Source organism: Helicoverpa zea, chromosome 22, assembly GCF_022581195.2.
Source record: "Helicoverpa zea isolate HzStark_Cry1AcR chromosome 22, ilHelZeax1.1, whole genome shotgun sequence".
Lineage (NCBI taxonomy): Eukaryota > Metazoa > Arthropoda > Insecta > Lepidoptera > Noctuidae > Helicoverpa > Helicoverpa zea.
This window is the reverse complement of record NC_061473.1, coordinates 7,823,594-7,839,992: the sequence shown is the minus strand read 5'-3', so window position 1 is coordinate 7,839,992 and position 16,399 is coordinate 7,823,594. Positions and strand designations below refer to the sequence as shown.

Sequence of the window (16,399 nt, the reverse complement as noted above, 5' to 3'; positions counted from 1 at the left end):
TAACTTAAGCCACTTTAGTATTACACCCGCGTGTGTGAGGCAGCCCTGTAATGTGTAATGTGGCTGACGTTCACAGCAAACAGTTGCACGACGTGCTCCAATATGACCGCTTTGAGGTTCACTCACAGTTATATTGGGCATATAAGAGGTGTAATAAGCTAAAGCTAATTTGAACGAGCTAACAAAAACTACTGGTCCGATTTGAACTGAATGAAGTTCGTACGGTTAAGTTAGCATTTCTGAAGTCGGCTATTGGACCACTTGGGCATTCGTTTGTACAGATCTTGTCTAGACGCTTTGCTGTAGTGTGATTCTATAAGACTTCACTCTAAACTTCGCATCTGAATCCGCCGTGAGTTTACTACACTAGCGCTACTCTTGCGAGCGTGTTTGCGAGTTGAACTAAATTAAACTCGAGATTTTGACAGATAAAGTATGAGATGACTTTTAGAACGTTTTGAACCGAATGTGAAGTGAGAGTGAATAGCGAAGTGAAATGCGAGTTGTTGTCTGAATTTTATAGAATCGATGTACTGGTCTGAAGGTGTCAAAAAATATACAATCGTCAAAAAATATTAAACTTCAGAAACTTAATGGTTACAAACTGTAAGTTTTTAACATAAGCCACTTCGGACAAAGCCCGCGTTTGAGGCATCCCTGTAATGTGTAATGTGGCTGACGTTCACAGCAAACAGCTGCACGACGTGCTCCAATATGGCCGCTTTGAGGTTCACTCACAGTTTTATATATAGGTGTACAAATGTTTGTATGGATGTATATTCGTGAGTTTAATTACATGTAAAGTATCTAGGGTTATATTAAACTGAATTTGGTCTAATTGTAAATGAATAAAGTTTGTACACGTTTGTTTGTAAGCCGAAAATAGATCTCAGTGGCGTGCACTTGGAGAGGCCTATGTCCAGCAGCGGACTGCGATAGGCTGATGATGATGATGATGATGTGGAGGTATGAGAGCAGAGAGTAAAGCTCATCATACCTCGCACTAAAGGGAGGATCCTCCGACCGGACAGGTGTTTTTGTCCGGCGGGCTACTGCCCGACAGTTGTTGTCGGGGTGATCTACGCGTATTAATGTGCGCGCGAACACTGCATGTGCGATGCAGGATTCTTGTCTGAGAGTTGCGTCGGCGACTGTGTAGATGGCGGTGTTAACAGTTGTAGTGCCGCTACATCACTCCCCTCCCGAGACCGGAGGTCGATGGTACAAGTTCTTGAAGTGCTAGCTAGTCTTGTTGCCAATGCGTTGCCGCGAGGTTCTCGGTGAGTCGGAACTGGCTGCTACGGCGGTGCTGCGAATCCCAGTGAGTCGGGACCGGCGCTGCGAGAGTTGCACAGCGCCGCGCTAGTGGCTAGCGACTGCTTCGGCGAGGGAGATACTCGACCGGCCGAAGTGCAGTGAGCTGGAGCCTAGGTCGCTGGATGTGGCTGAGGGTGCTGACCAGGTATGTGCGTCCGCAACATGCTGGTGGCCAGGGATACCCATTTGAAGCTGGCTGGCTGAAGGACTCGTCGCTCGAGAGCTTGAGGAAGGTCTTGCGGATGACGTCACGTAGCTCGAAAGTTGCGTGTTCATATCACGTCGGGGTCACCACTGTGGAGGTATGAGAGCAGAGAGTAAAGCTCATCAAACCTCGCACTAAAGGGAGGATCCTCCGACCGGACAGGTGTTTTTGTCCGGCGGGCTACTGCCCGACAGTTGTTGTCGGGGTGATCTACGCGTATTAATGTGCGCGCGAACACTGCATGTGCGATGCAGGATTCTTGTCTGAGAGTTGCGTCGGCGACTGTGTAGATGGCGGTGTTAACAGTTGTAGTGCCGCTACATCACTCCCCTCCCGAGACCGGAGGTCGATGGTACAAGTTCTTGAAGTGCTAGCTAGTCTTGTTGCCAATGCGTTGCCGCGAGGTTCTCGGTGAGTCGGAACTGGCTGCTACGGCGGTGCTGCGAATCCCAGTGAGTCGGGACCGGCGCTGCGAGAGTTGCACAGCGCCGCGCTAGTGGCTAGCGACTGCTTCGGCGAGGGAGATACTCGACCGGCCGAAGTGCAGTGAGCTGGAGCCTAGGTCGCTGGATGTGGCTGAGGGTGCTGACCAGGTATGTGCGTCCGCAACATGCTGGTGGCCAGGGATACCCATTTGAAGCTGGCTGGCTGAAGGACTCGTCGCTCGAGAGCTTGAGGAAGGTCTTGCGGATGACGTCACGTAGCTCGAAAGTTGCGTGTTCATATCACGTCGGGGTCACCACTGTGGAGGTATGAGAGCAGAGAGTAAAGCTCATCAAACCTCGCACTAAAGGGAGGATCCTCCGACCGGACAGGTGTTTTTGTCCGGCGGGCTACTGCCCGACAGTTGTTGTCGGGGTGATCTACGCGTATTAATGTGCGCGCGAACACTGCATGTGCGATGCAGGATTCTTGTCTGAGAGTTGCGTCGGCGACTGTGTAGATGGCGGTGTTAACAGTTGTAGTGCCGCTACATCACTCCCCTCCCGAGACCGGAGGTCGATGGTACAAGTTCTTGAAGTGCTAGCTAGTCTTGTTGCCAATGCGTTGCCGCTGATGAAAGTTTGTACAATCAACATAGCATTTCTGAAGTCAACTATTGGGCTACTTAGGCATTCTTTCGTATAAATCTTGTCAAGACGCGTTACTTCTCTGAAGTTAACTACTGTTGACTTCACAACGGTTAAAAAATATTAAATAGCTAACTTCAGTATTACTTAATTGGTGTGAACTCTAAGTTTTTTAAACTTAAGCCACTTTAAACAAAGCTCGCGTTTGAGGCAGCCCTGTAATGTGTAATGTGGCTGACGTTCACAGCAAACAGTTGACGACGTGCTCCAATATGACCGCTTTGAGGTTCACTCACAGTTATACGTATACAAATGTTTTTTTATGACTGTAATTACATGTGAAGTGGATAAAACTGTACTGAGTTATTTATTTATTTATTTATTTAAACTTTATGCAACAAAAATATTACATAGGCGGACTTAATGCCATAGGCATTCTTTCCAGTCAACCTTAGGGTGATGCAGAGAAAAACATGGTAGGTGCATTAGAAAATAAAACGAAAACATAATGATGAATAAAACACTAAATACTAATTAAATACAACAATATTAATACAAATAACAATAAATACATACATACATACATATATACATATAATATACCAATAAATTATTGTGATGATGATTCTGCCAACGATTTCTTAAGCAAGTACTTCCGCACAGCACTCTTGAAAGATTGTTTGCTGGGTGACTTCCTGGTTTCTAAGGGCAGCGCATTCCACAGAAGAATAGCTTGAATGTGAAAAGAAGAGTGGATAGTGTCAGAGGTATGAGAAGGACAGTGAAGAAGAAGATTGTGAGAAGAGCGAAGATTTTTGGAATGACCGGAGCAACGGTATTGAAAATGAGGAATTAGGTACGAGGGGGGAGTAGGAGAGTTAAGTAAAGAGTAAAGGGTCGTCAAGGCACGCATCGATCTTCTCTGACGAATGGACATCCATTTCAATTGCGTCCTATACTCAGAAACATGATCGTACTTCCGCAGGTTGAAGACGAATCTTATGCAGTTGTTGATGAGCCGATCAAGTTTGTTGAGCAAGTCCGCATTGAGGTCGAAGTAACACACGTCACCATAGTCGATAATAGGAAATATTAGGGACTGCACAAGCATTGCTTTGGTTTTCGGCGGCAAAAAGTTTCTTAACCGATTTAGATGACGTAAGGTTCCAATTACACGCTTACTCACACTAGCGACCTGAGTTTGCCAACTAAGCGTACTGTCCATATAAAGACCCAGGTTCTTCACATTGAGGCTAAGCGGAACAACAACATCGTTTAGGATAATCGGACGACAGTTCGTAATATCCACCTTACTTACCATACGAGGACTACCCACGACTATGGCCTGACACTTAGAAGGATTTACTGACACCCCGAATTGGTTAGACCATCGATTAATAACCGACAAATCTACATTCAGTTTGTCAATGGCTATATGCAGATCCTCAGGCCGAGCCTGAGTGTAAAGCTGAAGATCGTCGGCATACAAATGATACGCACACTGAAGGTTAGGAGTAATGAAGTTAATAAAGATAGAAAATAATAGTGGAGAAAGAATACCGCCTTGTGGGACACCAGCCACTAGATCACGCCAATTAGACAATGTCTCATCAACTCGAACAGCTTGCTGGCGCCCACGAAGATAAGATGAGAACCATTCCAGAGCTTTGGGTGAAATCATAAGATGGGAAAGGATAGATTCTAGGATATCATGACTGACGGCATTAAAGGCATTAGAGAAATCAATAAGGACCAAAGCTGTAACTTTGGTGTCCTGAATCCCCTCCCTAATGTCACCAGTCACTTTGAGAAGTGCCGAAGCAGTGCTGTGTCCTGGCCTGAACCCAGATTGCAACGGGCTAATAAGGTTGTGTAAGTGGATGAAGCTCGACAGTTGCTTATGGACGCAGGCCTCCAACACTTAAAGCTTGTTTGTTTGTTGGTTTGCTTGAACGAGCTAATCTGAGGTACTAACCGGAACAGGTCCGATTTGAAAAAATCTTTCAGTGTTATGCAATTGCTGAGGAAGACTAGAGACTAATAATAACCGATTCTTAAAGTATAAGATATTCTATTATCAATATCAAACAAGACAACAAGCGTTACGTAGTAACTGTTAAAGTAGTCTGTGACTTAAGGCTTTTATCGACGTGCGTGGAGTAGTTCTTACGGGATAACCCGCTAGTGTTTAATATGGGTTGAAAATCACTTGAAAGCAATTAAATTGATCCCACTAGTTCGTGACCTCATGGAAATAGCTTTCAGCTCATAAAATGACGTCATAAAATTAAATGAAAACTTAAAATACTAGTTAGGTAGGTATATTAAAATTGCGCTCTGGCTCTTTGCCAAATTGAATCATGCATCAACAACCAATTTTGTCGATGAAGCTTTTTAAAAACCAATTTAAGTTTTTTTTTGCACTAGCTTTTAGTGGCAATTGAAATTCGTCAAGTGTGTCTTTTGATAGGGTGCTTATTTCAGGTAGTTGATTCTTTGATATTCACACTTTACCAACTTTTCATTAAAGTTGGGACTAAGGAAGAAAAGTTTTCGAGTAACCTCACAGTTTTGCGACCTTCTATAATAAATAACACCAAAATAAATAATAATATCCATAAAAACTAATAGGCATAAATTGTAGCTTTCGCTAAATATTAAACTCTGGCTCCTAAACCAGGCATGTGCCTGTGACTTAGGAGACAGTGATTCTCCAGAAAACGTCAGAGTAAGCATATCATTAAAGTGATTCAGGACGTTACAATAATTTCTAGCTATATTGTGTGTTAAAGTCCCCAATTGTATTATTTCTGTATTTTCAGTTCCTTAATTTAGATTTTTCATACCAGATGCCTTTTACTTCTGAGACTTCTTATTTATTTATTTTTTGAAAAAATTGCGATAATACAACCTAATACCACGCTCTTGTTACAGGAGCCTTCCTAATCCCATTCCTCATCATGTTAATCCTCGAAGGCATCCCCCTCTTCCTGATCGAGATGGCGATCGGCCAGAAGATGCGTCTCGGCTCCCTCGGCGTATGGAACACCATACATCCATGGTTGGGCGGCATCGGCATCTCCAGTTGCATGGTGACCCTCTTCGTGGCTTTGTACTACAATGTCATTATTACATGGGTGTTCTTTTACCTGTTTAATAGTATTCGGGTGAGTTGGATCGGTTATTTTGTATGTAGGTCCTAATGCATTTTAAAAATAAGTTATCAAGGCTTAGCCGTCATGGCTCGTCTGTCTGATAAAAAGCTGTGTTCTTAGAGCCGGTTTTTCAAGAAGAATAAATATAGCTGTTGACATATTTTTTAACATATTATTCAAATTAATCTTCGATTGAAAAAATCGGCCCTAGATAAACTTCTGAAAATCATTTTTAAAGCGGCACTTTTGTTGCAAGCATTATCAAGTTCTAAGCATATTTCTAATTCTAAGCATATTAAGTTCTAAGTTTTTCGTATAATTTATTCAAACAAGGAATACAGTAAATTATATTAGTTACTCCCTCAGAATTTTCTATAGTCGAAATCCTCCCAGAATTTTCTAGAACCATCCAACTTCCACAGCTATCAGCGGACTCCCTACCCTGGGCTCACTGCCCCGCCGACAACGGGACCCGCGAAGCCGAGTGCAACAAAGCCTCGTCCACCGTCTACTTCTGGTACCGAGAGGCACTGGACGCGTCTCCCAGCATCGAGGAGCCGGGAGTGCCGCGCTGGTGGATCGTGCTGTACCTGCTGCTGGCCTGGATCATCGTCTTCTTTATCGTCATGAAGGGGATACAGAGCAGTGGCAAGGTTAGTGCAGTAGATTTTCATTTGTTTTAGACCCAGACTCTAACAATGCGGGGTTAGCCAATAGAATTTCGATATTCAAACAACTCGACTCCGCCCAATCAGTAGTACCTAGAGCGTAGAGTGGAGAAATTCTATCTATTGTTTTTAAAAAGGTAAGGTCAGTTTTTAAATACATATTTCTTTCTTTAAGCTGAAAAGAGAAGGCAATAAAAAGAGAGAGTGAGAGGCCATTTTTCAGTAGTAAGCTAAATTGAAGAAATCACGAGCTCTCACGCTTATTACGAATAAGGAAAAGGATTTTTCGTATACTTAGTTTTTATTTATCACGCTTGTATTTCAATTTCAATTTCAAAATAAGGTAACATGAATACCACAAAAGAATACAAAACGAGATATTTTCGTTTTGAGATATAAGGAATCTCACCCTTTAATGTCACTTTACTTAATTAAAAGACCACAGCAAAAGCCAACATAACCAAAGCCCTTTCTTCACAAATAACATAACTGATATTGTTTCAGGTGGTATACTTCACATCGCTGTTCCCGTACGTGGTGCTGACGATCTTCTTCATCCGAGGAGTCACGCTGCCAGGGTCTACTGATGGCATCATACATATGTATAAGCCTAAGGTTAGTGTGACAATGATAATAATAGATTAAGAATATTAAGAAAGAAAATACATGTATTTAAAAAACTTATTATAATAAAATACGTCTTCAATAATAAACCTTAATTTTTCTCCTAAGTCTGGCAAATACTACGCTGAAATCTGCATAAGTTACACACATCTTTACGTGAAAATGAGTTAGTGAATTTTGATGAAACTTGGCTTATACACTAAGTATATCTAAGGAAATACTGTTTTATGAAATACAAATGTACACATATTATTTACATAAGCGTATACATTACTTCAGCAAGGGGGTAAAACCGCGAGAAACATTGGTTTACTAAGAAAGAGCAAACAAAAGAAAAACAAAAAATAAATAAACAAATTCACATCTCAAGAAAGCCTGATTTCATAGAATAATTACCGCCCTACAAGATATATACCAAACGAAACCTTTTCTTTTGTCTCAAAGGGAGCTAAAAATACTCTTTTTGGTGTTTCGTTATGCAAAAGAAACCCAGTGTTTCATGTTTGCAGCACACTGCAGACAAAATAGTCGGCCAACAATTGACCCGATTTTCGGCACATTTTTTTTCATCATCATCATCATCTCAGCCATAGGACGTCCACTGCTGAACATAGGCCTCCCCCTTAGATCTCCACAGATACCTGTTGGAGGCGACCTGCATCCAGCATCTTCCGGCGACTTTATAAGATCGTCTGTCCACCTTGTTGGTGGACGTCCTACGCTGCGCTTGCTATTCCGTGGTCTCCATTTAAACAAAATCTTAAATCCAATCAAAGTTTTCAGTCGGTCTGATACCGGATAAAAATACCTGATCTTTATAATGTGCGTACTATCATTCATCTTCATATTGACTTAAGCCATGTATTCACTGGGAAACAATATTTCAGATACATAGTTTCTGAAACATCACGTAGATGTTTACAGCAACAATGTTTCGGAAACTCTGCCGACCACATCGTCCACAGAAACAAAATTATATGTTTCTGAAACAAAATTATTTGTTTCAGAAACACGTAGATATTGTTTCTGAAACAGTGTTTATAAACAATTGTTTCTCAGTGAATACATGGCTTTATGAGCGCAAAACAAACTAAGTATCGGCCGTCTCAAAGGGAGCTAAAAATACTCTTTTTGATGTTTCGTTATGCAAAAGATACCCAGTGTTTTATGTTTGTACATTTATGAAACTCTTGGGCAAATGTGACCTTGTTTGAATATGAGCAGTCTATATTGTAATTTGTATAGATTTTTTGGTATGTAGGCAGGTAATAGAATATTCTATTGTATTGGGTATTTGAACTCGGGTTTATCGAGTACGTTAACCTGTACTGATTCTACATGCTCTTGACTAAGTAATATGTATTAAAAACGTTAACACTTATACAAGTAAAAGTCTGTTTGCATGGGTGTCTTTTTTCACTGAAAAATCACAATCGTCAACTTTTTGCGAAGATATGCGAAAAACATTCTTCAAATATTAAAGAGCTGAATATTTCGTTTCTTTGTTTGCCTCATCGCGATTTGAAAAACCATTCACCACGAGTAAGATCCTTGGAAGGTACAGGCTACTTTTTTCCGGTTGCGTGGAATAATTTTCTCCAGTCGCGTCTGAAACCGCTGGCGGAAACTGGTGTTATACATATAATGAATGGCATATGACAAAGGTTCTTTATTTACATAGATATTTACAATACATATTTACAATAAATATCAAAAACTATCCAAGTAAAACAAACAACTAAAAAGCGTCAAAAAATTCGTCAAAATGAATGGTGAAATATATAATGAATAAGTAAATAAATAATTTCCCCCTACGAACAAAACTGTGGAAAAGAACTTGTAGTAAAGAATATCGACCGCAGTTCAATACCTACTTTATTAACTGTCGTCTAATCACTATTTGTCTGAATGGCTAATGTGGACCTGAACTGAAAGGCCTATTTTTGTCACAATGAAGGTCAAAGACCTCTCGTACAAAAGGACCACGAGTGTTGACTGAAACTTTATTTTGGTTAAGCGATTTCGAACTTGCATTATGTGCATTTTTGTTTTAGATACAGATTAAATTAACTTAAGAGCATCACTCCGCTCACTGTAGACTTCTCAGTCGTCGACTCATCATCTTCCGAGCCTTTTTCCCAACCATGTTGCGGTCGGCTTCCAGGCTTTACAAGGAGCGACTGCCCTGTCTGACCCCCTCAACCCGGGCCCGTTAGTTACCCATAAGTTACCCGGGCAACCCAATACCCCTTGGTTAGACTGGTGTCTTACTGGCTTCTGACTACCCGTAACGACTGCCAACGATGTTCAATGACAGCCAGGACCTACAGTTTAACGTGCCATCTGAAACACGGTCATTGGTGTAGACACCAATGCCCGTGTTTCAGATATACTCAGAAAGTACATACAAACTTAGAAAAGTTGCATTGGTACTTGCCTGACCTGGAATCGAACCCGCGCCCTCATACTCGAGAGGTTGGTTCTTATTGGATATCGCGGTATCGGATCGACTAAAAAGTTGCAATTGAATTCACAAGTACGTTCAAAATATCGGCCGATAGTATAATCTGCAGTCTGTTGCGAGGGTTCAAGCGTTCGATCGGACAATATGACCCCCAGTCTTTGTACCGATAAATGACATGAAAAAGAGTCTCCCAATTTCAATAATCGATTTTGAAATCAATTTTATTTTAATCGAGCTCTGAAATCAATTTTAGTAATATAATACTAATGTTTGTGTTTACTGTGCTAATAAGATTATTTCCCAATACACAAGCGGTAGTTTCAATGAAGTCTTATTGTACAGCGTATCTTTCCGTCGACATGGTATATTAAAGTGTTAACGATGGCAACGCATTAAACCATTGTTCATTCACATAGTTAATGAGACGAGATCGCTTTATGCTAAATATTATCGTATACAACGTCACAGATTTTAAGGTAGAATTCCGTCCATCGCAACATCGTAGGACGACAATAGTCAACCTATGAAAATGTATGGCACCGCTGCCGAGGCCCGCAACAGTCGCGCGCGGCTCCGTCAGCCGCGACCCACGGAATTCTACCTTTACCTCCTTTGATAAAAAGGAAACATTTTTAAAAAGGGTAGGAGGATTTTAACTTACATTTTGAAAATTGTTTGATAAATATCACCTTTCGCGCCGTCCGCGGTTTCACCCGTGTCCCAAGAACTACAGAAGACTAAGAATAAGCTTTATTGCCTACTCTTGAGTTGATCAAAATCCGTTTCATCCGTTAAGGCGTGATCTCCGGGTGCCACTGATTTCCTTATTGCGCACCACACCACACCACACCACACCACAAATCAGTGGAGCCGTTTTATCACAAAAGCATGAAAAACAAACTCACTTTCACATCACATTTTATTCAGCCTTTACGAACCACAGGTATCATAATTTAACTTAGGCCCAGTGATTTCTTCATATATTTTGACAGTTTTGCATTCACTTACAGCCGACTACAGCACAGCAAAGTTAATATAACCTAACTGTACCACTTTATTTTCAGCTGGAAAAACTCCTAGACCCAACCGTCTGGCTGGACGCAGCTACTCAAGTCTTCTACTCTTTCGGCCTTGCCTTCGGGTCTCTCATCGCATTCGGCTCCTACAACCCGCCGAATAACAACTGTGTTCGCGACGTGTTGCTCGTGTCCGTCTGTAACGCCTTAACAGCTATTTACGCGTCTGTGGTCATCTTTAGCATTTTGGGTTTCAAGGCTTATACTATGGTGGAGACTTGTATGACCAAGTAAGTACACTAAGGATTCTTTCAAATTATTTATAGATACTTTAACTTTGATACGAGTTTTACCGTAACGTGTTACGTGTCAAACATCAGATTAACTTTATTGTTTGTATTTGCATAATCGATTTTTAGAAGAAGGAAAATTCTAAAAAGAGATAAAATGAAATGACTCCATAGATAGCTATTTACTTCAAAGACGAACTGACAAATTAGGAAACGTTATTGAGATTAAGAGCTCTGCCTCACTAGGACGCCATGGCGACGACGCCAGCGGCTCAGGTCTGGCTACTTTTGGCATCCAAAAGTCGCCAAGTTGAGTGGCCATGGCGTCTCGACAGTCAATTGTTTACGTCGTCGCTGGAAGAAATCGCACGCTGACTGGCGACCACACTGGCGACTGAGTGAGGGAGGTGCGCTTTATCGTGTACATTGTAGTGGCAACCGTGGTAGCGTCGCCAAGCTGCCACAGTAGCCAGAAGCCACGTAGAAAACTGTAGCTCGTGGCCACGCCTCCAATTTGGCGATGTTGCCAAACCGTCGCCAAGTGAGGTAAGTTCCATACATTTCAAAACTAACTGCTTGGATACGTAGCCGGCGACGTCGCCATTGGCGTCCTAATGAGGCAGGGCTCTAAGAGCCAACTTACAAAAATAACTTATTAAATAGTTATGACAATTCATTTTAACCTGAATTTCGATTCTTTATAAAACCTTTTTGATACTATCTTAAATAGGTAAGGAGACAGTTGTTGGAGTAGGTGAAATATATTTGAAAGCGCTTTTCTGCATTCTATACCCGATCTATTAGTTGATTTGCGATTACAGTGTCAAGACCATATTCCATGTAAATTATATCGAATTTTAAACTTTAATCGCAAAACAGTTGATAGATATATTATAGAAATCAGTAAATCAAGTAGACATCTGATGCAGAGCAATTGATAAGGTCTAAATAAAGCTCGTTGATCGCATCAATCAACAGTGATTGTTCTCTCTTATCTGCTCGTAACGGCCTTCGCTCGCAATACGGTGCAAGGTGAGAGGGTGAATATTTTAAATTAAATACTCTTGTATCGGCCTCTGGGGTTATTTGAAGGTTGAGCTGTAAACTATTGATCTTTATAGCGAAGCATAAGGATGAAGGTCTTAAAAAAAATAGATGACCTGGATTTTTGGGGTCTATAACACAATTCAATATCCAATTCAAATTAATTCCATAACTGCATAGGTAGTATATAATAATACATAATAGTACACAATAATAGTGTTTCTTTTATTTTGCTATACATACTTATTACTAATTTAAATTTACTCGCATTTACGGAGGGTCTTACAAAAGTAAAACTGTCTCACAAGAATGTACTATGATGGTAGGACAACACATACAACTCTGCTTTTAGAAATATAAGTGTTTCATTTTGCAAAAACGGGTGAACTATACTCGTGCGTTTAAATAAATGTCTTCATGCACCATTATGTTTAGTATGATTCGACGACTGACTAGACTAGGGCAATACTAGTAGCCGAGTCATCGAATGATAATCACATCCAATCACTGTAGTGGCCCACTACTAAGTTCTCACGAGCTTACGCATACAAAGACATTGTTCATGTACATTTACACATACAAGTATACCTAACCCGCATTCATGAAACGAGAGCACCTAGAGGTACCTATTAAGCATGAATCAACGTCATAATTACAAATATCCTGTTCCCTTTTTCCAGGGAGATCAAGATCCTAGCGAACCTGAATATATCAGGCTTCACTCCGAACTCCAGTCACGACTACTATCGCCAGGAGTTCCCTCTCATCAACGAGAGCTTCGTGGCCAAGTACAACCTCACTGGATGCTCCATGAGCCGACAACTTGAGGAGGTGAGGAGAATGATATTAGAAATAAGTTGGTCATTGTTCAATGGAAATGTGTACACCATGTCTTCTGCCGAGCCACGTCCCATGTATGTTGGGGTCGCCGGCTTCCATTCTAACAGCATGTAGCTGTGCTAGTGTCTTACATGGAACGACTGCCTATCTGATCGTCTCAAACCAGTTAGCAGACTTTCTGTCTCCTGATTACCGTAACGACTTCCAAAGATGTTCAAATTACAGCCGAGATCAACCAATTTAACGAGCTTTTCGAAACACAGAAGAATCTGTCACGATAAGATGACCCATTCATGGATCTAACGCGCCGAACGTTGCTTATTCCTATGATCGATCGGCTTTTCCTTAGCCACGAGCTCTTTCTAGGTTCTATTTCATAGTTTCATTCTAGTATCCTTTAATTTCTAAAAATAAATAATAGAGGTAATTCTTACGAACAATACCACCGCCCCGGCAGGAAAATAAAGACCTAATTTATAAACTATTCCTCTCACTCTCTCCAGGCAGCAGAAGGCACGGGTCTTGCATTTATCGTCTTCACACAAGCGATCCTCAAGCTGACTCCGGCCCCGTTCTGGTCGATCATCTTCTTCATGATGCTGCTGTCCTTGGGGCTCGGCAGTCAGATCGGCATCATGGAAGGCATGCTGTGCACCATATTCGACATCGACTTCTTTAAACGGCTTAGCAAGCCGGTTATTACTGGTGAGTGATTCTTTTTTTTTTTTTTAATAATAAGTCATTTGTTTGTTTGGCTTTGCGAAGTTCTCTTTTATTGTGTATACTACAACGATTTCTTTAGCTGGGTACTCACTTAGCAGTGTAGCACGTAACGTATCAGATACGGTATCAAGTGAGTACGTAGGCACGAGCCCGCTGCGAGCCGCTCGCGCGTGGAGTGCTGTAAGCTCGCAGTGACCCGCCGAGTGGTGGTTTCACTGCGAACACAAAGGCGGCTCGCAGTGTGCTCGTGGACGGCGTTACGACCGCTTGTGCTTCATATTATACATGAATATGAACGCAGCACTAGCCTCCAATTGAGACATGTTGTCGGCGTAAAGTCGTTGTGAGCACTGCGGATCCGGCAGCTCGTAGCTAGATACACGGAGGACCGTGGACGAGCCGTACCCACTTGCAGGTTGATACCGTATCTGATACGTTACGTGCTACACTGCTAAGTGTACCCAGCTATAGAGTGGATTATATTAATCTAGTGTATTTATTTATTTTAGCTATACTTCTTTAATTTGAATATTTGCCTTCACACGGGCTATTAATTAGGTTTTCGTCAAATCACTGGCTGTTATGCTTATGACATCATTTTCTTCATACAAAAATACTGTGCTCCTTAAAGGACGTGGCACATTACAGCAGCACCGCAACAGCACGGCTCCACACCAGCATTTAAGTTGTCATTCAATTTAGAGCATTAAATCGTGTATATTATAATATATTTCGTAATGTCAATATGAAAAAGCCAACGGCGAGCAGTCAGCGTGCTTGCCGCTTCCACACAACTCGACTCGCCGCCCGCGTGCTGCAAGCGAGCGGTCCTCATGCGTACAGCGCGCCGACGGCGTGCTAATTGCGCGCCGACTCCGAGCCGGCAGCGAAACAACGTCATTACGTCGTGTTCAATTATAACATCAATCATAATCGTCTTAAAATAATATTGAGTTTGCGGTAACAGCAAGCTTACACCTCGCGGCCGGCGCGCCGACGGCGAGCGGACAGCGCGTGGTTGGCGCGCTGGCAGCTAGCCGTAGTCTTAATTCGAGGCGACGCCGTGCTGCAGCCGTGCTGTTGCGGTGCTGCTATAATGTGCCACAAGCTTTATTTTACTAAATTAACACTCAAAAGACAATGTACGCTCAAGAGTTTGTTTGCTTGAAAACATTAAGCTGAAAAACAACTGGATTGACATGAAGAAATATTATCATTGTCAGATAGCCCACTTGTCGAAACTACTTTTTATCTTGGCAGAAACGATTTAAAAAGTCATTCTAATATATTGATTTCTGCCACTTACACGAAAATTAGGCATTGAAATAAAACTACTTTTACGGACTTTATCGTGGTTATTTTTATTTAATCCCGACGTTTTGGATCCTTTACAGTTATCATTCGAATTCCTGATTTCCTTCCCCTCAGGTTGCGTGTGCACATTCTGTTTCTTCGTGGGTCTGATCTTCACGACGGGCGCGGGCGAGTACTGGCTGAAGATGTTCGACTCGTTCGCCGGCACCATCGGCCTGGTCGTCGTAGCTCTGTTGGAAATGGTCGCTGTTGTCTATATTTATGGACATGAGAGGTAATTTTTGACAATAAAAACTGGGGGAAATGGTTTTTGCAAAACGATTTTTCTTTTTCGATGTCACAGAGTTTCTTAGATATCACAATAATAAAGTAGGTATGTTGTGTCACCATTTCATTAAAAAGTCGTCTCAAAAGGGCTCTTTAGCACGTGACTTCGGCCAGACAACGATAGACGACACAGACAAAGCACCATAATGAATAAATCAATTAATGGTCCCACGTTCGCCTTGCAATAATCTGGGACCATCGAGAGAGATACAAGTAAATGAACACATAAAATTATCATACATAAAACTATCTCATCTCGTCTGCCTATCCATTTCTCAACTTACGTTAATATTTCAAACTCTAGCAGGCCACATAACTCTTTGACATATTTACCTTTCAAAACCTCCACAACTATTTCAACTCTTTCAATCTTAACAATATCTTCTTCACCAGATTCACCAACGACATCTACGAGATGACGGGCTACCGGCCAGGCATCTACTGGCAGGTGACGTGGCGCTACGTGGGTCCCTTCATCGTCACCTGCATCTTGCTGTCCTCGCTGGTGTTCATGCTCATCAATCCTCCTACTTACGGGGCTTGGAATGCTGATGAGGTAAGTTATTACAGCTTTTGTGGTGGTGATTGTTGTGTGGCGGTATGTGGGTCCGTTCATCGTCACCTGCATCTTACTGTCCTCGCTGGTCTTCATGCTTATCAACCCTCCTACTTACGGGGCTTGGAATGCTGATGAGGTAAGTTAGAGAAGCCTGCTGTGGTGGTGATTGCTGTGTGGCGCTATGTGGGCCCGTTCATCGTCACCTGCATCTTACTGTCCTCACTGGTCTTCATGCTCATCAACCCTCATACTTACGGGGCTTGGAATGCTGATGAGGTAAGTTTTTGGAGATTCTTGCGATGGTACAGGCCGGGAGTGTACTGGCAGGTGACGTGGCGCTATGTGGGCCCGTTCATCGTCACCTGCATCTTACTGTCCTCACTGGTCTTCATGCTCATCAACCCTCATACTTACGAGGCTTGGAATGCTGATGAGGTAAGTTATTGGACCCTGCTGTAGTAGTGATTGTGACGTGGTGCTACCTGGGTCCATTCATCGTCACCTGCATCTTGCTGTCCTAGCTGGTGTTCATGCTCATCAACCCTCCTACTTACGGGGCTTGGAATGCTGATCAGGTAAGTTTTTGGAAATTCTTGCTATGGTGATTATTGTGTTTTGTATGGTCATTGTGTCATGTGTACTCTATTGTTGTTTAATATTTATGATATGATAAAAAATTGAACCTCCTTTTTATTAAGCCGTTTACGTGCAGGCCTAATTAGCCATCTGCGCTATAGCCAATCACATAGCTGCTGTTGTGATCATCTTTACTTAATATTTTTA

General features: G+C 42.0%; 1 protein-coding gene across 3 annotated transcripts in view; it reads left to right on the top strand.

The window, feature by feature from the left end:
- The window catches only part of LOC124641306 (sodium- and chloride-dependent transporter XTRP3), a 59,584-nt gene that overhangs the window by 26,631 nt on the left and 16,554 nt on the right, over window positions 1-16,399 (top strand). For all 3 annotated transcript variants that reach the window (XM_047179357.1, XM_047179359.1, XM_047179358.1), the window contains exons 3-10: window positions 5,527-5,759; window positions 6,170-6,400; window positions 6,920-7,030; window positions 10,568-10,809; window positions 12,534-12,684; window positions 13,197-13,398; window positions 14,845-15,004; window positions 15,451-15,613. In XM_047179357.1, coding sequence (XP_047035313.1) covers window positions 5,527-5,759; window positions 6,170-6,400; window positions 6,920-7,030; window positions 10,568-10,809; window positions 12,534-12,684; window positions 13,197-13,398; window positions 14,845-15,004; window positions 15,451-15,613 — 1,493 coding nt within the window. The remainder of the gene's footprint in view (window positions 1-5,526; window positions 5,760-6,169; window positions 6,401-6,919; window positions 7,031-10,567; window positions 10,810-12,533; window positions 12,685-13,196; window positions 13,399-14,844; window positions 15,005-15,450; window positions 15,614-16,399) is intronic.